Below are 25609 nucleotides of genomic sequence, written 5' to 3'. Positions count from 1 at the left end.
AGTCTTGAGGCGTCGTCATGTGAACTCTGCAGCCCACCTCTCACTTTAAGAAAGTCCTGAAGTTCTTTTGGATTTAGAGTTGTTCTTCTGACATAACAGGTTCCTCACTATACTGAATTTGTTTATATAATTGTGATGTTTGACAATAACAGTATTTGTAAACAAACAGTAAATGTGTTGTATAACAAACAATAGTGTGTTGTGTAGCAAAAAAAAAAATAGTAACTGCGCAGTAGGACGGTAACTATATTGTGTAGCAGTCAAGAACAGTAACTGTACTGTGTAGCAGTCAAGAACAGTAACTGTACTGTGTAGCAGTCAAGAACTGTAACTGTACTGTGTAGCAATCAAGAACAGTAACTGAAGTGTAGCAAACAAATATAGCTTAACACAAACTATGGAGAACGAAACGTTGATTGAGATTGAAGACTCTGTTCCATTGAACTGCTCCTTCCTGTTGTTCGTAGACCCTTTCAACGGGTCAGAGTTTCTCAACGAAACTAACTGCAGCTTGGGACTGTTTGAGGGCGGCGACAATCGGATGAGTACGGCTGCTGTGGTCATCACGCAGCTTTTCTACGCCATCACGTGCCTGGTGGGTCTTTGTGGCAACACACTTGTCATCTACGTGGTCACTAGATTCTCTAAGATGCAGACAGTAACTAACCTCTACATTCTCAACCTTGCCATTGCCGACGAGCTCTTTGTCGTTGGGATACCCTTTCTGATGACCACTTCCATGCTGGGTCACTGGCCTTTTGGATCCGTAATGTGCAAGTTGTATATGATTACAACCTCGCTCAACCAGTTCACTAGCTCTTTGTTTCTGACCATAATGAGTGCAGACCGCTACATCGCCGTCTGCCACCCCATCAGCTCACCTAGGTTCCGAACTCCCATGATCTCTAAGTTGGTCTCGCTGACGGCTTGGACTCTCTCTGCCCTCATGATTGTACCTGTGTTTATGTATTCTAACACACTCGAGGACAACGGTCTCGACAACTGCAACATCTTCTGGCCAGAGAGTCAGGGCGTGCGTGGCGAGATAGCTTTCATTCGCTATTCCTTCGCTCTGGCTTTTGGTGCTCCTCTCGCCCTTATCTTTATCTTCTACAGCTTAGTTCTTCACAAGTTAAAGACAGTAGGACCCAAGTCAAAATCTAAAGAAAAGAAGAAGTCTCGACAAAAGGTGACCCGACTGGTGTTAACAGTGATCACTGTGTACGTCATCTGTTGGCTACCCTACTGGGTTCTTCAGCTCACACTGATTCTCAGCACACCAAAACAGGGGCACAGTAACTTTATGGTAGTGCTCTTCATGGTCTCTTCATGCCTCTCATACATAAACTCAGCACTCAACCCTATCCTTTACGCCTTCCTCAGCGACAACTTCAAGAAGAGCTTCATGAAGGCGTGCACTTGCGCCGCCAGGATGGAAGTCAACAATGCCCTAAAACCAGAGAATTCAATGTTTCCTTTACGCCAGCGAGGTACTTCAGCGAGATCTCGCAACACAAGGAGGGACAGAGAGTCTGCGGAGGGTACCACCTCGCAGTGTGGCCTCAGCAAGGAGCCTTCCACGGCAGTCACCTCCACCAACACAAGACCCAATAACAGCATGACCATCGTGGGCGACGAACTCACTGTCAGAAATGGCCGGTCTCCAGGGCCTAGACTTCCTGACCTTCTGCAGTAGGCCTCCTACGCCGTAATATAAAAGCAATTTACAACTGCTCGAAGTGGAAAAAAAAAGTGATTTTTTCAAGGCTCATTCCGACATTCGTATTATTTCTGCATGAACAGGAAGGTGCTGCGTTTTATGTTGTTCACCGTAAGAAGCATCATTTTTACTGATAACTCGCAAAATGCTAATATAAAAACAGTGTTAAAGCGATAAACTCTACTTTGTTTTGAGCGGGATTTATTGGTGATATTACTGCCAAGTTCCATGATGTTTTGATAACAAGGCATTTTTAGTTCTGCCAGTTAAAAATATTTGATCAAACATTGAGGAAAAATATTTTATAGCATTCTGAAACGTTATCAAGTACCTTGATGCAGTGTTATCAAGTACCTTGATGAAATGTTGCCAACGATGATGGAACACTCAGTATTCTTGACATATACACATTTTCGGTGTGTGTGTGTGTGTGTGTGTGTGTGTGTGTGCGCGTGTAATAGAGAGAATGACGGGAGAGGGGGGATGATGGAGAAGGGAAAATCTTTGCTATACGTTAGGTCATCTGTGTTCTTGAATGTGAATCTCCTCTCCTCATGATTCTCCTGACTTTGAATTTGAGTTACCTTATTGGACTACAATGTTAATTTTCATGTGAAGACAATGTAATCTTGCTTTCCTCATTATTGCGTCATTAACCTTGATGTTGCGTCATCCCATCTGTGCGTTACTTATCTGCGTAGTGACGTTATTTATCTTTGTGTAATATTACCTAGTTACTACGTCACTTGCTCAGTTGGTTACATTTCTTACCCATTTTTGAAGTCACATAGTTGCTAAGCTACTCCTCCAGGTAATTTGTCGGATGTTCTGTGTACAGACATCGACCAGCAACACATGGCCAATTTACCATAGGAATCTATCGACCAGCAATACACGCCAAGTTGTTAAGTGACAATCATCAGCTGGTAGCTCTCACTTGCTTACAGCTGTTGAATTCAAATTGTATTGATGCAGTAGTGCACAATATACCCGCGTGTTTAAGGAGTACAAACGTACGCTCGAGTCATTCACATATATTTATGTTCTAGTATGTATTAAACTTACCAAAATGTTTGTTGTTCAAGCGTTCTACAAAGAATAATAATATGAATAACGATTGCGATGTGGAACTCTCGACTTCATTATATCACAAACTTTTAAGATTATCAGTCTGAGTTTTAATCGAGATAAATGATGGTGTAAAGATATTTAAAGGAGTTACAGAGATGGTGGTTGTGGGCTACAATTTCCATTAGTGGAGGTCCTTGTCAAGTTACCATTCACAGTGTTAGTCTTTAATTCGCTTTGGACTAGTTTACAATGAATAAATACATCCCAATTATGCTTTGGTTAATCCCCAAATATTGATTGAGCTCAGGATATATAGTGGTGGAGGAGAAACCCTTCATCCGCTCGTTATTGAGAAACCCTTCATCCGCTCGTTATTGAGAAACCCTTCATCCGCTCGTTACTGAGAAACCCTTCATCCGCTCGTTATTGAGAAACCCTTCATCCGCTCGTTACTGAGAAACCCTTCATCCGCTCGTTACTGAGAAACCCTTCATCCGCTCGTTACTGAGAAACCCTTCATCTGCTCGTTACTGAGAAACGGTTCATCCGCTCGTTACTGAGAAACTTCATCCGCTCGTTACTGAGAAACTTCATCCGCTCGTTACTGAGAAACGGTTCATCCGCTCGTTACTGAGAAACTTCATCCGCTCGTTACTGAGAAACTTCATCCGCTCGTTACTAAGAAACTTCATCCTCTCGTTACTGAGAAACTTCATCCGCTCGTTACTGAGAAACTCTTCATCCGCTCGTTACTGAGAAACTCTTCATCCGCTCGTTACTGAGAAACTTCATCCACTCGTTACTGAGAAACTTCATCCGCTCGTTACTGAGAAACTTCATCCGCTCGTTACTGAGAAACTTCATCCGCTCGTTACTGAGAAACTTAATCCGCTCGTTACTGAGAAACTTCATCCGCTCGTTACTGAGAAACTTCATCCGCTCGTTACTGAGAAACGGTTCATCCGCTCGTTACTGAGAAACTTCATCCGCTCGTTACTGAGAAACTTCATCCGCTCGTTACTAAGAAACTTCATCCTCTCGTTACTGAGAAACTCTTCATCCGCTCGTTACTGAGAAACTCTTCATCCGCTCGTTACTGAGAAACTCTTCATCCGCTCGTTACTGAGAAACTTCATCCGCTCGTTACTGAGAAACTTCATCCGCTCGTTACTGAGAAACTTCATCCGCTCGTTACTGAGAAACTTCATCCGCTCGTTACTGAGAAACTTCATCCGCTCGTTACTGAGAAACTTCATCCGCTCGTTACTGAGAAACTTAATCCGCTCGTTACTGAGAAACTTCATCCGCTCGTTACTGAGAAAGTATAAGAAGCAACTCTATCAGTTTTATTTCTTCCCTCAGAATATAATAATATAATAATAATAATAATAATAATAATAATAATAATAATAAAATAATAATAATAGTTACAGGTCATAACTAGAATTAAATCACATCGCTAGTACTAGAGGACAGTTATTACCAGTTACTGGACATCACTAGAACTAGTACTAGTTACAATACATTACTAGGCTGTATGACCCTAGTGGGTTTAGCACTCAAGTTATGATTGTAATAATTGTAATACATTACCAGTACTAGTTACAGGGCATCACTAGTACTAGTTACATGTCATCATTATTGCTATTTAAAGGGGCTTCACTAGTACTAGTTATAGGGACTTCAATAGTACTAGTTACATCACTAGAACTCAGTAGTTACAGGACACTAGTACGAGTTACAGGACATCAGTAGTACTAGTTAGAGGACATCACAAGTACTAATAAGAGGATATCACATGTACTAGTTACAGAACGCCACTGGAAATAGTTTCTGGACTTCACTAGTACTGGTTACATGACATCACTAGTACTAGTTCCCCCTGATGGCAGGTCCTTTTCGTGGTGGGGGGATTACGGTCTTCGCTGTCTTGGCCATACTGAGTGGGCTTGGACTGTCTCAGGAGGACCATGACATGTAATGGCCTAACTGAACACTGCCCCGTGTGTTTGCCGTGCATGGCAACCCCTAAATTCTTTATTTCCTCTTGCCTGGAAGTTAGGCAGACCAGTAGTCTGTGGTCTGCAGGTAAACAACCCGCTTCTCTGGTAAGAGTCGAGAGAGGTGACGCGAGGTGTAGTGCTAGTCCCACTTAATCAATCGGCTGATCTAGCTTTTCTCTGCCTGGTAAGGCGATTTCTTCGGCTAGAACCAAGCAAGCATCAGTGAGTGGGCACCACTTTAGTCTTGTGGCTGCGGTTTAGCTCACTGATGATACTCGTGTATAGTTCTCTATTAACTCTGGCGTCGGCGTCGTGTCTTTTAGATAGTTGTTGAGTCCGATGGTTTGGTGGGTGTGGGAACTGAGAGCTGAAGGTTTTTACTAACGCTGTATGGATAATCTTCATCCTACGCCATCGACGACCCTTGCATGCCCCCGAACTCTCCTTGGATCCTCGTATTGTTTTGAGGCACTTTTTTGCCTGACACCGGTACTGGCGTCCACCTTCACCCTTCCTATTCCTCTTACCTTCCCATTATTTTGACCATGCTTCCGGATTCTAACACGATACAGCCTTGATTATTCGGGTCGTTCGCTCGTCATAGGACAGAATGGCTCAGAATCATTGCTAGTTAGTTTAACTTCTTTATTATGCACCCCATACCCATCCTGTGGGCGGTAGTCAAAGGATTATAGAGGTACATAATGGGTCTAGGGACTGGACCGAGAAGTTTTGATAGCTGAACAAGTTACAGTGGTAATAAACTATTTACATGTTTATATCCGGTCACAATCATATTGAATTATTTATACAGATATTAATTTCGTCACGCACACACACACGCTGGTAATGCTTTATTTGCAGTGAGCAAAGTCAGGGTACTTTTCCAGAACGGTGCCCCGTGGCTTTGTACCTAAAGCTCTCGCTTCACACGGCGAGTGTCCGGGTTCGATTCCCGCCAAGGATAGAAAAAATTCGCGTGTTTCCTTACACTGGTTGTCTATGTTCCTCATCAGTAAAATGGGTACCTGGGTGTTAGTCGACTGGTGTGGGTGGCATTGATGTCATCTAGGCCTGTATACCTTGTACATGTACTTATAGAAATAAAGATATTATATTATTCTTATATTACTGTGGATAAAATATTCTGTCATTTCTTGAACATTTGTGAGTGAGTTGTCTCTGAAGTCATTAATTTTATCGCATTCCAGCATACTATAGTGACTCAGGGTGTGACAATAATCTATCAAGCAGAGTTTACATTTCTTTTGGTCTGCATCTGGTGGTGGTGATTAACCTCCCAAAGATACTTGTATCCCAGCCGGAGACGGGCTGCAGTGACATACAAGAATCTGCACATTTTGTTGGATGCACCATAGACATGTGGCTCCTCCTGCATGATAGAATGATGATAAATGAACTGACTGATGCCAGTCTCCCTCAGTCTAAGGTCAATAAGGTCCAGTTGAAGTTCATTTTGTATTACTGTTCTCAAAGTGCTAACTGATAGCCGAAGATTGTAATCAACTCCTTCTTTGGATGCATGTAACTCAGCCAATTCATTAGTTCTGTCATGCATCTGAAGACCAATATGAGATAGAATCCACAGAACGTGCACTTCGACTCTACTGTCTACAATCCTACCATACCTGTGTCTGGCTTCTGACACAAGCATACCACAGTTTATACCTTAGGTGATGAGAGCATTTATGGATGATAGAAAATCGGTTACCATTAAAGTGTCAACCTTAGATGCATGGATGCATTTGAGTACAAGGAGTATGGCAAACATTTCTGTTTGAAAGGTAGATGCCCAGTTATTGATGTGTGCTCCAATGTATTTGAGAGCCATCACTCTGTAAGACAACAGCAGCACCACTAGCTGCACCAGTGGATTGGTGAACAGAACCATCAACATAATTTGTGAGTGCTGTATGACTAAGTCATCAATACAGCTTAATGCATCCTGCTTGGCTTTAATGCGAAACTTTGGTTGGGATTTAAGAAACTTTATTTGGGGAAAGGGAGGGATAGTGGTTTGGAATGGGGTAATATCCCATGAAGTGGGGAAGTGCCGCTGTTGCCTTACTTGACATTGATCTTGTATTTGGTTCATGCGGAGGTCAGTCCCAGTTTTTACGATCCATTTGGAGGAGTGTTCACCAGCGCTGAGGAAAGTTTGGAGGGCTTCTGTGCAAGGGTTTGGATGGGTTAGCCTGAACCTATTGACACCAATGAGGACATTTCTTTCAGTGACACGATCTCTGATGCTTGGGATATCAAATTCTTTCCGCATATTTATGATTTTGGCAGAACGAAGGCATCCTAGGATTATCCTCGTTCCTTCGTTCTGCAGTTTTTCCAGCCCTCCAATCTTCCAGTCTAACACAAGAGCACTATATCTGGGATGATATCCTGCCACAACTCGAAGTGCTCCCACCCTTTCTTTTTATTGGCGACAAAGTCTTGTTACAACAGGTCCAAGTAATGGGCGCTCAAAGCCAAAATACCTGTAACTGGTTACATATTCTAGTCGACGCCTCTGTCGACGAGGAGGATGCCTGTTGAGTATCTTTGTTTTCCCAGTAGAGATAATCAACCCCAGGTCCTGACACCAGGCTATTACATATTTAAGGATGTTTTGGAGAATCCGGTGGTGTGAATCATTATATCATCAACAAAGCTAATCATATAATAATTGGGCTGGCTAGGCATAGCATTCAGTAAAGCATTAATTATAATATTGATAAATTAGACACATGTGCAACTCTTGGGTATCTTTATTGAGGAAACGTTTCGCCACACAGTGGCTTCATCAGTCCATACGTAGGAGAAGCTTGAAGAACAGGAGGAGAATGAGGTAATCAGTCCCTCAACCTTGAGTCGATGTGCTCAGTCCATTCTATTCAAGATTGATGGACTGAACACATCGACTCAAGGTTGAGGGACTGATTACCTCATTCTCCTCCTGTTCTTCAAGTTTCTCCTACGTATGGACTGATGAAGCCACTGTGTGGCGAAACGTTTCCTCAATAAAGATACCCAAGAGTTGCACATGTGTCTAATTTATCAACATGTCGGTTCTCTAAACCATTCATCTACAAATTATAATATTGAATAATGTGGGACTGAGCACAGGGAGGTATGCTCAGTCTCACCTAATTCCGAGTCTTTAATTATACTTCTGTGCCCCCGGAACAACACAGTGTCATTGTCCAAACGACCTCGACACATAATGGACCCATTTTGAGTAGAACTGTTCCCTTGCCTTATCATACTGATAGAGAATAAAAAGGCACACTGCCGTGACTGGTAGTTGCGTATCATACAGATGTATTTTAAAGACAGTCTCGAATAAAGTTCTTTTCCCTGCAGCCAACACCACCTACTGATTACTTCATTGACCATGGCATTAAGAAAGCTCTCATAAGGCATGTTGATCATAATGTGTCCTTTCATGTTCTAAAGAGTGGGATACGTACGTAAAGGATGCCTAACAAGCTGACAACCTTTCCCCTATCAGCTCTATCGACAACAACCCCTGTCACTATACAGAAACATTCCTTTCTCAATTCTAGCTGCGGTACTGTCTTCGTCCCATACGCTATAGTTCTAGCAAGGCTTTATGCAATGTGGCCCATACATTCAGGAGCAAATTGAGCTCCAGAATCTCCCTATCACTTAAGTGGAGACCTGTGTCCACCCTGCTTAAGGTCGGAGACGTTATCCAAGGAACATTGCCATGCTGACCTTTGCCGGGAGCTTGCAGCCTTAATTTACATAGCAGGACAGCGCTTACAAGTGCGGGAATTGCTCCCAACACCTCAACAATGCGAACATTGCTGGCGCTTTGGCCATCGTACAAAACATTATAGATGTCCGTCAGAATACCCCCGTCTACGGTACCGCTGAACATAATAATCCACGATGAAGAATTAGACAGGTGCAACATCTGGGTATCTATTGTTTCACCATCCAGTGGCTTTATCAATACAAATTCAAGGACATAATTGGAAGACAGAAGAAGTATATACAAAATACGAGGTAATCAGTCCCTCACCCTTGGATTTGCTGAAGAATATCGTAGTCATGAAGACTACATACACATAATCCATCCTGCAGACAATCCTCACAATTGCCTTAACTACAAACAAACAAAACTATTTCTTTACAATGGTTACAATGTGTGTTTACATTTCATAATTTGATTAGTACAAAGAAAGCCACTAAGTATCATGCCGGGCCATGATGGTGAAAAAGCTAAACGAAAGACCTATCATACGCAATGGCAGTAACATAATTCCGAGGTTTTCGGTCTCCTGTTGGATCACCCATTGTCCTGGAAGCCTCGCATAACCTCCCTGAGAACTGTTGGATCACCCAGTGTCCTGGAAGCCTCGCATAACCTCCCTGAGAACTGTTGGATCACCCAATGTCCTGGAAGCCTCACATAACCTCCCTGAGAACTGTTGGATCACCCAGTGTCCTGGAAGCCTCGCATAACCTCCCTGAGAACTGTTGGATCACCCAATGTCCTGGAAGCCTCACATAACCTCCCTGAGAACTGTTGGATCACCCAGTGTCCTGGAAGCCTCACATAACCTCCCTGAGAACTGTTGGATCACCCAGTGCCCTGGAAGCCTCGCATAACCTCCCTGAGAATTGTTGGATCACCCAGTGTCCTGGAAGCCTCACATAACCTCCCTGAGAACTGTTGGATCACCCAGTGTCCTGGAAGCCTTACATAACCTCCCTGAGAACTGTTGGATCACCCAGTGTCCTGGAAGCCTCACATAACCTCCCTGAGAACTGTTGGATCATCCAGTGTCCTGGAAGCCTCACATAACCTCCCTGAGAACTGTTGGATCACCCAGTGTCCTGGAAGCCTCACATAACCTCCATGAGAACTGTTGGATCACCCAGTGTCCTGGAAGCCTCACATAACCTCCCTGAGAACTGTTGGATCACCCAGTGTCATGGAAGCCTCACATAACCTCCCTGAGAACTGTTGGATCACCCAGTGTCCTGGAAGCCTCACATAACCTCCCTGAGAACTGTTGGATCACCCAGTGTCCTGGAAGCCTCACATAACCTCGTTTGCTCGTCATAGCCGCCTGAAGCCCCTTAGAACTGTAGCCCATCTTAGGAAGGAGGGGAAAGCAGCTGAGAGATGAACCCCGCATCTGCTGGCAACAACCTTGGTCCACGTTGAGCCACAACAAATTATTTTCTAAGAGTGCACGTAAGATCTTTTTCTGACTTCTAAACAGCTCCAATACGTAATTCCTGACCTCACGGAAAGTCCCATCTGTGACACAGACTTTCTCTGACTTTTTAAACTTAAATTAGACACACGTGCAACGCTTGGAAATCTTTATTGAGGAAACGTTTCGCTACACAGTGGTTTCATCAGTCCAGTACAAAGAAGAGTGGGGGAGATCTTCACCACTCAACTAGTCGGAACTCTAATCTACTTATCTATATTTTTTAACTTAGACTAGCCTGTTGCGCCAACTTTGATTTCAGTTTTACTCCTTCACTAACCCCTTACTTTACACAGTTCTACCTCTCGCTCACTCTTAATTAACCTTCACGTATTCCTACTTTCACACATCCTTACCCTCAGCGCTGTGTGATTTTTACTGGTTTAATGCTTAATTTGATAGTACTACTACTAATTCCTGTTCATGTCTTAAAGAGTTATCCCCACACATTTAGATCCTTACATCGTCCCCTTTCCTGCTCTTCTGTATCGCTTGATTCTGTTGTGTAGTACCTAATCTTCATGACAGCCATCATTTCCCACTTCCTCCTGCTTCATCCTCTTCAGACGGGTTATTACAACTTTTTTACCGCCACCTTTCTTGCTGCGGCATCGATTGCAATCCTCCGAAATAGAAGTGCTTGCTCTGTGCGTTACCATTCCAACAGAACTATAGACCTTTTCCCAGCTGTTAAATAGGCCAGAGCGATTTTTCGTTGTTGTATCTGGGCTGCAAAACGTGCTTGTTGGCAAGCTTACATGTCCATTGTCACTACCACTACTTGTCTGTACGCAGTCTGGAAAAAGGTATGGATGTTGACTGGCAATTACTCTCAAGACCCTGTTCCCGGTTGGTGGCGACAGCCTTACAGACCCTATTGACGTTGCCATAGCAGTCGGGCACCACCTAGCATGTGTATCCCAGGGGCTACATCTCTTCCCCACCTCCTTATCCTTAGAAGGAGTCGACTCCTCTAATTTTACTTCTCTTGCAACGTGCCTTCCGAGAACTCTCAACATTATCCTCATCCTATACGACAGTGGCTGGGCCCAATGACATCCATGTCATTCTACAGCGCTTGGTGCTTCTTACATCTTTTCAGTCTTGTTTGGTTCCAAGCGATCTTCCTCTTTAATGGAAAACTGCCATTGTCTTACCTTTTCCTAAGCCAGGTACTTCAGGCAATACCACTCACTACAGACGTTTCGCTTTTACCAGTGCAATTTGTAAGTTGCTAGAACGCTTGGTTAACAAACGTTTAATATGGTACTTGGAAAACTGAAGTTTTCTCTCCCTTCATCATTTTGGTTTTCTTCAGGCTATTTTGCCATTGACCCCTCAATCCACTTGGATACGTTCGTTCGCAATGTTTTGCTAATAATCGGTCGGTTATAGTAGATATTTTTTTTTATATCGAAAATGCTTATGACATTACCTGGCGTTGCAACATCTTAGCCCAGGCTCGTTCCTTACACCTTTTAGGTTAGTTTGCCTGAACTTCGCACATTCTACGCCCCTCTTTCACTCTTAACCTTCGCACATATCTACTTTCTCACATCCCTCCAGCGGCGTTGTATATCCCTTACGGTTTACTGCCTAAATTGACAATAATAATAAACTACAACGGCATTTTTCAGCATGATGTAGACAATGATACTACAGCAGTATGTATCAGCTTGATGTAGACGATGACGCTACAGCAGTATGTGCACACAGCCATTGCTTCATCATTACTCACTCATTATATTTTGGTTACTATAAATTAGCACTAATTACCCCAATTAAACAAAATATATAACCTATTAACAATAAACAAGCGGAGATGTTATCTTGAGAGAGAGCGAGAGCATTCATTTTTGAATTTGGGAATATAAGAAGCAGCATGAGATATAAAAGAGAGTTAACAAGTGACCAATTTTTACATTTTTCCACAGTAACGTTAACGAGGCTGCCTTTATACTACAAAATTTGTTGTATGTATGTATGTATGTTGTACATTATGTAATATATGTATATATTTATATATATATATATATATATATATATATATATATATATATATATATATATATATATATATATATATATATATAATATATTATATATAATATATAATATATTATATATAATATATATATATATATTATATATATATATATATATATATATATATATATATATAATATATATATTATATATAATATATATATGTATGTATATGTATGTATATATATATTAATGAAACCACGAAACAAGTGGTATTGAATCATTTACCAAACTACGGCCAGCCGGGATTAGATCCTGCGACATTCTCCCGTCCCAAGAGACCTGTAAACCCAGTATACTGAGTTCTGAGTGTAATTAGTACCTAAATGTATAATCCGTATAGAATATATTTTCTTGTTTCACTGTAGCCAACGTTCAACATATATGCTAACTTATACTTTCTTCTCTTCAAGGGTCAATATCTAACACTTTCCTTTGTCCCTTAGATCTAATTTTTTTCAGACTCCTCCTAATATACGAATACAAATGAAATATTTCTAAACTGACCAAGTTGCATGTGTAGTACTCTAGTGAAATAATCATTATGAAGTTCCAGATTAACATATTGTTAAGCAAGAGATTATTTACGAATCTAAGACCTTAAAATTAATGGCTGTTCTCACTTTCCCAGTTACGTGTGAAGACTGTAAGTTATTGTACATAGTTCAATTCTTCTATGTGTGATTATATATATATATATATATATATATATATATATATATATATATATATATATATATATATATATATATATATATATATACACACACAGGTGGTCTAAGTAGGTAAATAATTGTACTGGTCTCATTTATATACAGAAACAGGTGACCATTTTAACGAGACTATTTCTTTGCATAAATCAAACTCACGGATTATTCTTATATTGTTATAGTATTAGGTAAATCATCAAATGTTTGATGTATAGTGTTGAAATATGTACTGGAAGAAAATCAGTGAAAAGTATTGCTTCCATTACTCTGTTTCCGCAAGATATATATACACAAATATACAATTACCGAGATAGTGTAGCACTGTAATCATATATTTATGTACAACCTTATATACCCAAATTTACTGGCAGGTTGAGCTGTAAATAAGCAATGAGATTCTATGTTATTAGTGGATCTGCTTGACCAGCATCACACAGTAATTGTTATTATTATTGTTATTATTATTTATATAATAATGGATTTATATATATATATATATATATATATATATATATATATATATATATATATATATATATATATATATGCAATAAGATCACAGTAAACAGGTGATTTCAGAATTTGCAAAACAACCACTGTGAAAGAATAGAGAAATTCCAAGCGCTTTCGTGACTACTCACATTATCAAGGAACTATGAAAGTAAATTATCCAAGGAAGGTATATAAGGGGTCTGGCCAACACCTCACTATCAGATCCCACAACAGTTAAACACCTGACGCGCGCCGACCCAACTGGACAGGTCCTACGCACAACCCACCAACAAACTATTCTACCCAAGAAAATTTTAAAATTATTATTTGTCCAGTGTATTATTAAATTCTTCCCAAATTATATTAATTATAAATGGATCTAATTTATATAAACCAAAGGAAATATTCATATTATTGTCAAACCTGCTTTTTATGAAACAAGATTCAATTATATTCCTGTCGACCATGGACTTGCTTGATACTACTTTCTCAACTTTTTGAAAATCTGTTGGATGGTTAAAATCTCTTACATGAATAAATAAAGCATTGGAATCTTGTCCAGTTCTAATGCTATATTTATGTTGTTTTAATCTTAGTTCGAGATTTTTACCAGTTTGACCGTAATAAACTTTATCGCAAATTTTACAAGGAATCTTATAGACACATCCATCAGCATTTTGGGGGGAATTCTTTATCAATTTTTTTTTTACTGTATCAAGATTTTCGAATACATCTTTAATATTAAAATTCTTATGAAGAGAAGGCATATCAACCAAGTTTTTATGGTAAGGGAGAACCAACATATTTTTAGTTGAATAAGGCTGGTTGTCCCTTATATATATATATATATATATATATATATATATATATATATATATATATATATATATATATATATATATATTATTTACGTAAGTTTTTGCCTCTAGTTCGCGACACTGACAAAGATGTAAAATTTAACCAAAGGTATTAAAATTATCTAACTGTACATTGCGTGTAGTAGAGACAACACAATAATTCGCTGATGTAAACCAAATCATACCACGGATGGGGGTTGAACTCGCGATCAGTCTCAAAACTCTAGACCGTCGCGTGGTATGGTTTGTTTGCAGTCGTGTCATTACGATTTCGTGAGTCATTCACTGATGTAGTTTTAACAGACTAGTGCATATGCTAAAACATTTAACATGCTAGCACATTTATTAAGAAGTTTAAAATGCTAGCACAGTTCAAGAGACTTGGTGGAATCTGCACCTATGTTTTCTCTGGCATGGGCAAGACTATATAATTGATAATACAAAATTCTAGCTATTGTTTTTTAAAGAGGCCTGAGGCACGATTTATCGACCCATGTAATGCAATTTTAATTCACTTACAAAATACAATGAATGTAGATATAATGTTTGCAAGTGAAGCCTACAGCCATTATATCTACATTCAGAAAGAAACTTCAGAAAGATATTTCTGAAGTTTTAAGTCGTTTTTGCCGTATTATAAAGAGTATAATGAACATTTTTATAATCATGCAGATCGTCTCATAGCAAATGAATCTGGATAGGCACTTACTGAAGTACAATTCCTCATAGAAAACAGTATAGACCATTTTTACCAACCTAGTTATACAGTTAGAACCCCACGACTCCAGTCTTCTTATGCATGTATTTCAGATAACTGGAACCATTTGACATCTTCCTGTACATTAGTTATGGTAAAAGACCAACATGAGTTAGTCTTGCCTCCCGGGAACTGTTTATAAGTGTCAAGCTTGATTAACACACCACTGAACTAACTCTTAACAGTGAAAGGACATGGGGTGTTTTGTATATACTAGGGGTGTTCTGAACGTACCAGTGGTGTTCTTTGAGTACCCGAGGTATTCCTTGTATGCCAGGGATGTTCTTTGTATTCCAAGGCTGTTCTGTGTGTACCAGGGGTGTTCTGTTTGTAACACGGGTGTTCTGTGTGTACTAGGGGTGCTGCGTATGTACTAGGAATTGTCTTTGTATATCACAGGTGTTCTGTGTGTATCAGAGGTGTTCTGTATCAGAGGTGTTCTATGGGTATCAGAGGTGTTCTGTGTGTATCACAGGTGTTCTGTATCACAGGTGTTCTGTGTGTATCACAGGTGTTCTGTGTGTATCAGAGGTCTTCTTTTTGTATCAGAGGTCTTTGTGTATCAGAGGTCTTCTGTGTATACCAAGGGTGTTCTGTGTGTACCAGAGATGCTCTGTGTGTATCTGAGGTGTTCTGTATATACTAGGGATATTCTGCGTATACTGGGGCGATGTGTGTGTTCCAGGGGTGTTGGGTGCGTGTCACTGGTGTTGTGTTTGTACCACAGAGCTTGTGTACTAGCGATGTTCTTTGTATAACAAGTTCTGTATGTACCATGGGCACATACCAGGGTTCTGTGTGTACTAGAGGCTTTATGTGTTTACTAAGGGTGTTTGTGTCTACCAGAGGCATTATGTATGTACCAAGGGTGTTGCTCTGCCTGTACCCGGGATGTTTTGATTGTACCAGGGGTGTTGCGTGTGTACCAGAGGTGTTCTGTATGAACCAGTTGTATTCTTAGTGTACCAGGGAGGGTTCTCTGTGCTCTGGGTGTGTTGGGTGCGTGTCAGTGATGTTCTGTTAGTACCATAGATCTTGAGTATACCTGGAGTGTTATATGTTTTGTGCGCACCAGGTGTGTTTCGTGCATACCAGGGATGTTCTCTGTGCTCTGTGGGTATTCTGTATGTTTTCGGGGTGTTCTGTATGTACTAGGGGTTTTCATTGTGTATCAGGGGCATTTTGTATGTACCGGGATGTTCTGCGTGTATTAATGATGTTCTTCGTATCAGGGGTATTGCATGTTAGCCACGGGTATTGGATGAAAGTCACAGTTGTTAAGTGTGTGTCGCGGGTGTTTGGTGTGAGCAGTAGCGGAGCCAAGATTTCATTCACAAGCCAGAATTTCAATCTGAGGGTGGTTGGGACTTACTGAGATGCTGAAATATAACAGAAATCGTCTTAAAAACATATGATTTTCAGAATGTATGTGATATATCTTAAACTATCGTGCTTATGTGGTCACTGGTCAATACAACACAATGACAGTTAACCTCTAATTTAAAAAAAAATATTTGCCTCTGATAGGCTTTAGCCTCCCCTTCCCTGTGGCTGCGCCACTGGGTGTGAGCCATGAATGTTTAGTGTGTCCCAAGGGGGTTTTATGTGAGCAATTTAGCAGTGTGGACCTAAAGTTTGTGATGAACTCTTAGCTGCCTTTCGTAGATTGTAGGCATCTTGCTCCACTCCTTCCTTGAGCATCAGTGATCAGTTCTTCCCTTCCTTGAGCATCATTAATCAGGTCTTCCTTTCCTTGAGCATCAGTGATCAGTTCCTCCCTTCCTTGAGCATCATTAATCAGGTCTTCCTTTCCTTGAGCATCAGTGATCAGTTCCTCCCTTCCTTGAGCATCATTAATCAGGTCTTCCTTTCCTTGAGCATCAGTGATCAGTTCCTCCCTTCCTTTCCCTATCCTCCAGACGTTTTTCTTCATTATACAGAGTCCTCTACTGGACATTTGGTCAGTTTGGTCAGCATTATACTTCATTTGTCTTTTTTTGATCATGTCGGTATTTTATCCCATTTATCTCCTGAGTCTATGGAAAGCTTGATGTTATTGACTCAGGTGGGGAAGAGTATCTGGGCATCCTGGTCCGTCCGGGTTTAGGTGAGTGGGTCACCTGAATTAATTGGAAACATGTTCTCGTTTCTGTTAATGAGAAACTGTTTCCTGCTCAATTCGAGCCAAGATTTGAACAAGATATTTCTCCCGGACTCTCGGGAAAAACTGGTCTAGATACGGCGGCAACTGTAGTGGTCCTGTAATCCACAAACAATGACAACGCATCTCGTCCATAGGACTTCTGTGCTAATCTTAATGTGTGGATGTTTCGCTCTTAACTGAGCATCGACGTCAAATTTTCCCCGTTCTCTCTGGGACACATATCCTCATCTTGTTCTGCTCACTATTCACATTAAGCAGCGCTGTATAACCCTTGTGGCTTAGCGCTTCTTTTTGATTATAATAATATTCACATTAAAGGAGGGGACACCTTTCATCAGCGCCATTTTCCGCTCTACGGATGTTTATTTCATGGTTTTAGTGAGAAACCGTTTCCTGAACTCGGGTGAGGGTGTAGGTAAGTTAGTAAGCTTATTTAGGTACAGTATCACATAAGTACAATTGTACAAGTTTTGGTCGATTGCAATTGTCTTACACATAACAGATGTTTGGTGTCCTGTGGTTCAGTTGATAGCGCACCCAGCTCACATACTGAGTGTCCGTGGATCGATTCCTGACACAGGTGGAAACGTTCGGCATGTTTCCCTACACCTGCTGCCCCTGTTCACCTAAGAGCAAGTAGGTACCTGGGTGTTAGTCGACTGTTGTAGGTCGCATCCTGGGAGAAAAAATTATGCCTTGACAGTGGGAGGGCGGGAAGTGCTGTAAAGCGGCCTGAACTACATTATAATACATAATTGTGTTTCCACCATACAAGCTGAGCTGTTTACCATACTTGTTGCTCTCAAGCAATTAACTCTCCTCATTACTTGCTCTAAGTAGCCTGAGACCATAATGTAGCATGCTTGTGTATGAAGCTAGGCACAGGTAAACAAATTAAGGGCTCACAATTAAGCTTTTGTGAATTCCGTCTCACAAAGGCCTCTAGGAGCATGATAAACCTAATGAATGAGCTAAACAAGCATTGAAGAAGAGAATGTAGAGCATAATTATGGGTTTTTAAACAGACGCTTACAAAACATTGTTAGAAAGGAGCTTGAAGAAATTAGAATACAGATAGAAATTAACAGATCCATTATCCATTATAATGATATGTATCAAGTTAAGCCTACATATGGAGAAAGTAACACGGTCAGTAGATCTCAAATCGTTGTCACTTCTAGACTATAGGTAGACTATAAATATCTCTGGCACTATGGTGTGTATGGAGATATCAGTAACAAAATGCAAAGTGTGTAGACAGGGTCGGTCATTCACTGAAGCATTATATCTTAGTATCCAAACATCCAACAATTGAGACACCTCCAAGCAAACCTTACAGGATATGGCATTATTAATGATTTCTGTAAGTCTAAGGTTTTATCCACATTTTGCATCGACTAGATGAATGAACGGTTTTATAGAGCAAATTGTAACCCAATTATGACCAGTGTTATTAGTGGTAATAAGATTTATTTTTTTAGCATATTTCATACTGTATTGTGTACATTATATGAAGTAATAATAAAACATGAAATAACTAATATTTCTAGTGATGTAGCAATGCTCAGTGGGGTCTGATACAGATCAACTGTAAGTCTGTTGTTTGGGGGGCTGTTGCTCACAGGATGACCATGGGGTGCACAGTAAACTAACCGCTTAGGCAGCACAACTAAACGTGCAGATACCAACCGAAACTAAAACTTTCTAAGTCTACCAAAGCTTACGCCTTATTGAGCCCTGACTCCCAGGAAACATATACTACCCAACTTTGGGCTGAAATTAGAAAGGAAACAAAATTTCCTTCCGAAAGACTTTTTACTCCTTCAGTAAGTACGTCTACACTCCACCAACGCCTGGTCGCAAAAGTTCTCGCTTCATACGCTGGTTCGATTCCCGGCAAAGGGGTGGAAACATTGGGCGGTTTCCTTACACCGGTTGTCCATGTTCACCCATCAGTAAAATGGTTACCTGGGTGTTAGTGGACTGTTGTGGGTCGCATCCTGGGACAAAATTGACTTAATTTGCCCGAAATGATCAGCATAACAAACGGCTTTCTATATAGTAGTGTCAGTGATGTCAGCTATGACCTGTATACCTTGTACATGTACTTGTAGAAATAAAGATATTATTATTATTATTATTATTATTATTATTATTATTAGAAACGTCGTTTAGGTTATTCAGGGCCACCAAAGATTGAATCTTTAGTAAGTTCTACGCTGTATGACCCTTATAGGTTTAGCGCTTCTTTTTTATAATAATAGTAAGTCCTAGGAAAAAGTAAAAATAGTAAGTCCAGGAAAAAATATTTCCCAAATCTATGCGGGAATGAGGAAGGCAACAAAATTTCCTCCAGAAAGAGAAATGTGAGCATTAAATTCTCTTTATATCAGGTGGACCCCAGGCCTAAACACTGGCAGAACCAAGTGTCTTCCTCGCTGAGCAAGCTCGTCTGCATCTTCCAACACCGGTACTTAAGTCTCAACGCTGAAGTCAATTCTTCTTGGGGGGTTTAAGGGTCACTGACAACTTAAGACGTAGCGAGTCTTGCCTTCCGATGTACAGGAAAGGAAGTTAGGCCATGTAAGGAAACTAGTTCTATTTGCAGACACGCTGTATAGCCCTTGTGGCTTAGCGCTTCTTTTTTATTATAATAATATTTGCAGACAGAAAAAGAAACAAAGTTCCCAATTAGGCTAAAAAGACTTCTTTCCCAAAGTTCCATTTTGCCTGACATTTTTGGGTTACCTGGAGTTTACCTGGAGAGAGTTCCGGGGGTCAACGCCCCCGCGGCCCGGTCTGTGACCAGGCCTCCTGGTGGATCAGAGCCTGATCAACCAGGCTGTTGCTGCTGGCTGCACGCAAACCAACGTACGAGCCACAGCCCGGCTGATCAGGAACTGACTTTAGGTGCTTGTCCAGTGCCAGCTTGAAGACTGCCAGGGGTCTGTTGGTAATCCCCCTTATGTGTGCTGGGAGGCAGTTGAACAGTCTCGGGCCCCTGACACTTATTGTATGGTCTCTTAACGTGCTAGTGACACCCCTGCTTTTCATTGGGGGGATGGTGCATCGTCTGCCAAGTCTTTTGCTTTCATAGTGAGTGATTTTCGTGTGCAAGTTCGGTACTAGTCCCTCTAGGATTTTCCAGGTGTATATAATCATGTATCTCTCCCTCCTGCGTTCCAGAGAATACAGGTTTAGGAACCTCAAGCGCTCCCAGTAATTGAGGTGTTTTATCTCCGTTATGCGCGCCGTGAAAGTTCTCTGTACATTTTCTAGGTCGGCAATTTCACCTGCCTTGAAAGGTGCTGTTAGTGTGCAGCAATATTCCAGCCTAGATAGAACAAGTGACCTGAAGAGTGTCATCATGGGCTTGGCCTCCCTAGTTTTGAAGGTTCTCATTATCCATCCTGTCATTTTTCTAGCAGATGCGATTGATACAATGTTATGGTCCTTGAAGGTGAGATCCTCCGACATGATCACTCCCAGGTCTTTGACGTTGGTGTTTCGCTCTATTTTGTGGCCAGAATTTGTTTTGTACTCTGATGAAGATTTAATTTCCTCGTGTTTACCATATCTGAGTAATTGAAATTTCTCATCGTTGAACTTCATATTGTTTTCTGCAGCCCACTGAAAGATTTGGTTGATGTCCACCTGGAGCCTTGCAGTGTCTGCAATGGAAGACACTGTCATGCAGATTCGGGTGTCATCTGCAAAGGAAGACACGGTGCTGTGGCTGACATCCTTGTCTATGTCGGATATGAGGATGAGGAACAAGATGGGAGCGAGTACTGTGCCTTGTGGAACAGAGCTTTTCACCGTAGCTGCCTCGGACTTTACTCTGTTGACGACTACTCTCTGTGTTCTGTTAGTGAGGAAATTATAGATCCATCGACCGACTTTTCCTGTTATTCCTTTAGCACGCATTTTGTGCGCTATTACGCCATGGTCACACTTGTCGAAGGCTTTTGCAGTCTGTATATATTACATCTGCATTCTTTTTGTCTTCTAGTGCATTTAGGACCTTGTCGTAGTGATCCAATAGTTGAGACAGACAGGAGCGACCTGTTCTAAACCCATGTTGCCCTGGGTTGTGTAACTGATGGGTTTCTAGATGGGTGGTGATCTTGCTTCTTAGGACCCTTTCAAAGATTTTTATGATATGGGATGTTAGTGCTATTGGTCTGTAGTTCTTTGCTGTTGCTTTACTGCCCCCTTTGTGGAGTGGGGCTATGTCTGTTGTTTTTAGTAACTGTGGGACGACCCCCGTGTCCATGCTCCCTTTCCATAGGATGGAAAAGGCTCGTGATAGGGGCTTCTTGCAGTTCTTGATGAACACAGAGTTCCATGAGTCTGGCCCTGGGGCAGAGTGCATGGGCATGTCATTTATCGCCTGTTCGAAGTCATTTGGCGTCAGGATAACATCGGATAGGCTTGTGTTAATCAAATTTTGTGGCTCTCTCATAAAAAAATAATTTTGATCTTCGACTCTCAGTCTGGTTAGCGGCTTGCTAAAAACTGAGTCATACTGGGACTTGAGTAGCTCACTCATTTCCTTGCTGTCATCTGTGTAGGACCCATCTTGTTTAAGTAGGGGCCCAATACTGGACGTTGTTCTCGATTTTGATTTGGCATAGGAGAAGAAATACTTTGGGTTTCTTTCGATTTCATTTATGGCTTTTAGTTCTTCCCGCGATTCCTGACTCCTAAAGGATTCTTTTAGCTTCAGTTCGATGCTTGCTATTTCTCTGACCAGTGTCTCCCTACGCATTTCAGATATATTGACCTCTTTTAGCCGCTCTGTTATTCTTTTCCGTCGCCTGTAAAGGGAGCGCCTGTCTCTTTCTATTTTACATCTACTCCTCCTTTTTCTTAGAGGAATAAGCCTTGTGCAAACATCGAGTGCCACCGAGTTAATCTGTTCTAGGCATAAGTTGTGGTCTGTGTTGCTTAGTATATCTTCCCAGCTTATATCGGTTAGGAATTGGTTTACTTGGTCCCACTTTATGTTTTTGTTATTGAAGTTGAATTTGGTGAATGCTCCCTCGTGACTAGTCTCATTATGTCGGTCTGGGGCTCCACGCATACATGTCTGAACCTCAATTATGTTGTGATCTGAGTATATTGTTTTTGATATGGTGACATTTCTTATCAGATCATCATTGTTAGTGAAGATGAGGTCTAGTGTATTCTCCAGTCTAGTAGGCTCTATTATTTGCTGGTTTAAATTGAATTTTGTGCAGAGATTTAAAAGCTCGTGTAATTTGCACAAGATTTTTTTCGGAGTTTTATTAACCCAGAGGGTTAGCTTCCCAGGATAGCCGAAGTCAGTGCATCATCGGGGACTGTTAGTAATAATAATAATAATAAGGGAGCTATCAGCGTAGATGGTTTTTGGGGATATCCTCTTTGATGAGTTTCGAGTCTTACTACTACTACTCTCGGTGCCTGATCATGGGCCAAGCTCGTCTGGTGCTTGCCTAGTCAACCAGGCTATTGCTGCTGGAGGCCTGCTGCCCCACATGTGTATGTATTCCAGAACACCGATTTTTGGAAAGTCATCGAAGTTGAGGATTGTGCATGATTAGTTTTTTTGGGGAGGATAAGTTGGCATAGTGATATAAAAAGCTGGTATCTACCATTATGACCTGCAATGCTGTTGTTTCTTAACATGATACAATTCGTGTAGTCATGGTAGTGGAAAGTGAGGCAGATTATCGTTATATTACAAATTAAATAAGCGCTGAAAGACCTGACTGAAGTCCCTATTTACAATATCGTATTTCGATGAGTTTCCTTACATCTGTTGTCCTGTTCACCTAGCAGCAAATAGGTACCTGGGTGTTAGTCAACTGGTGTGGGTCACATCCTGGGGGACAAGATTGAGGACCCCAATGGAAATAAGTAAGTTTATTCAGGAATACACAAATACAGTTACATTGATTATCATACATAGCAGCATATGTGTAGACAACCTAGGATAACCCAAAAAAGTCAGAGTGACTTATTTCCATTGGGGTCCTTTAACAGTCTTCAATGATGCACTGACTTTCTTGGGTTATCCTGGGTGGCTAACCCTCCGGGGTTAAAAATCAGAACGAAATCTTATCTTATCTCTGTTCCCTTTCATTGTATAGCTTTGGTAAATATCTCCCCTGTACATCGGGTAGCAGGGCTCGATACGACGTAAGCTGCAAGTCGCCCTTAAAATGCCAAAGAGAAGTAAACCGGGACTTCAGCGCCAGGGTAGTGGAGTGTAGACATAATAATAAACTATTTCTACAGGTACATGATACAATTTATACAGACCTAGCTGACATCAGTGACATACTATATAGAAAGTCCCTTGTTATGCAGAGCATTTCGGGCAACTTAGGTTAATTTTGTCCTCGGGATGTGACCTACACCACTGTTAACACCTGGGTGCCTAATTTACTGGAAGGTGAACAGGGGCAGCAGGTGTCTTAATGAAACGCCCAATGTTTCCACGCGTACCAGGAATGTAACCACGGACCTCAACGTGTGAATTAAGAGCGTTACCAACCGAGCTACGGGTCCCAGAAAGTGAGACGCCTGGCTCTCCCACAGGATGAGCATAGTGTGCACAATAAAACAGCCATTCAGGGCACCACAAAAAAACTTTAGTGACACTGCCAGTGTTTAGGACTGGGGTCCACCTAATCTAAGTTAGAAATTTTATATTCCTATTTCTCTTGCCGGCGGAAACTTTGTTTCCTTTCTCATTCCTCCTAACATTTGGGTAATATTTCCTGGACTCCCAGTGGTAGGGCTCAATAAAGCGTTAGCTTTGATAGCCCTGAATAACACCAATTTTAGCAAATAACAAACAGCTTTATCAAAATCTGCTGCATACATAGCTTTATCAGGATATGTTCTGCACATTACGTAGCATTGTTTGTGAACACACTTTGTCTACAAATTATTTTTTATCAAGCTAGTTTGCTGTAAATAAAAATAGTCTATAGCAACAAGAAGAGTAATGTGAGGAGACACCACCCTGTGCGTCAGTCAAGTGTGGACGTCTCATTCTCGCCTGAGCATCAGTGACAATTCTTCCGTTATCTCTAGGATGTTTTTTTCGTCTACTTTACCCACCGGCCATGTTACTGGAAGGGTACCTTTCAATCGGCTCACTTTTAACTATAGCCCTTGTGGCTTAGCGCTTCTTTTTGATTATAATAATAATAATCACTTTTAACTAGCTCCATTTTTCCGTTCTGCGGATAATTCTTTAACGGTTTTGGTGGGAAGCCGGTAACTAAACTCAACTGTGTGGTCATCCCACTCTGTTGGGGCTTGGCGAGCGGAGCCCACCAGGTGTATTTAGGAGCTTTTAGTCTGTTTTTATTTACAAAGGAACTCGTTCTCTTTTCTTTCATCGCCCAGTTTTAGGTAACGTCTCTTACGTACACCGGACAGCAGGGTTCTCTACCGCGTAAGGTGTCAGTTGCCCTTACAAACCCAAGAAGATGAAGAAGCAGAAACCTGTAACGGAAGATTAATGCAAATTATGAAGCTGAGGACACGTTTGAGCAGACTAGAGGAGCTGAGAGCACGTCAAGGAACACCAGGAAAGCAATCAAACAAAAAATTCGATAAAAGTGAAAGGTTTAGGTCTGACATGGCGTGTTGGGATATTGTGTCAAGCACAGTAATTTAGTAAATGTTGATCAATGTTTTTAGTCCCATGTGTATAGATTGAAATTATCTGTGTTAATAAATGTATTTTTGCAAATAAAATATTTAAGAAATGTCTTGATCATTCATATAATATATGCTTTATATCTAAATAATGATTTAAATTTTTGTGTTGACAGTAATACAGAAGAAACGTGCTCAGTGTTACCATATTTGACTCACAATTGCAAGCTCTGGGTTTGATTCTGGAGGAGGTTGGAGATGTTAGAAAACACTACACCTACCCCTCTGGGTTTAGTTCTTACTCATGAATGCAGTGGTAATAAAATTTCCATCCTCGTATTGAACTAGATTTGTGCACCTAGCGAGGCGTCTTAATGATTAGAGGTCTTAATCCAAGTAAGTGGATATATCCTTTCCTTGGACTGAACGAGAGCCTACCATTGTCCATGTGCTGTACGACCCCTATGGGGTTTAGCACTTTCCCTTATTTTATTAAAGCAGATTAACTGTGACTCACAATACTGTAATATGATTGCAAACAAACCAGGGAACTGGTGGGGTGTGAACCCATGGCCTGGAGGTTTTCGACCCGCAATGAGTTTTGACCCCACCCGTTCTGTGGTCAGATTACCTGTGATATTAATAAAGATGTTGACTTGAGAAGATAACATGAATCTGTGAAGTTGGTGATTTTACAAGGTATTGAAATGTATCAGCCTTTTGCTGATAAGATAAGATTTCGTTCGGATTTTTAACCCCGGAAGGTTAGTCACCCAGGATAACCCAATGCGTCATCGAGGACTGTCTGTGTCTGACTTATTTCCTGGGGTCCTCAATCTTGTCCCCCAGGATGCGATCTACAC

The 25609-nt window shown here is 41.1% G+C and overlaps 1 protein-coding gene across 8 annotated transcripts in view; it reads left to right on the top strand.

The window, feature by feature from the left end:
• LOC138855244 (somatostatin receptor type 5-like) overlaps positions 1-25085 on the top strand; it is a 332516-nt gene extending 307431 nt beyond the window's left edge. For 7 of the 8 annotated variants that reach the window (XM_070103591.1, XM_070103592.1, XM_070103589.1 and 4 more), the window contains one exon: positions 1-2361. This exon is cut by the window's left edge and continues 5 nt beyond it. In XM_070103591.1, the coding sequence (XP_069959692.1) occupies positions 398-1696 (1299 nt within the window). In that variant the 5' untranslated portion in view covers positions 1-397 and the 3' untranslated portion in view covers positions 1697-2361. Of the gene's footprint in view, positions 2362-24491 lie in introns of those variants that run through there. The other variant, XR_011394436.1, reaches the window with a different exon arrangement.
• Positions 25086-25609: the final 524 nt, after the last annotated feature.

The sequence above is a fragment of the Cherax quadricarinatus genome, chromosome 86 (assembly GCF_038502225.1).
Source record: "Cherax quadricarinatus isolate ZL_2023a chromosome 86, ASM3850222v1, whole genome shotgun sequence".
In the NCBI taxonomy this organism is placed as follows: Eukaryota; Metazoa; Arthropoda; class Malacostraca; order Decapoda; family Parastacidae; genus Cherax; species Cherax quadricarinatus.
Note: the sequence above shows the minus strand (reverse complement) of the source record. Positions and strands in the feature narration are given on the sequence as shown.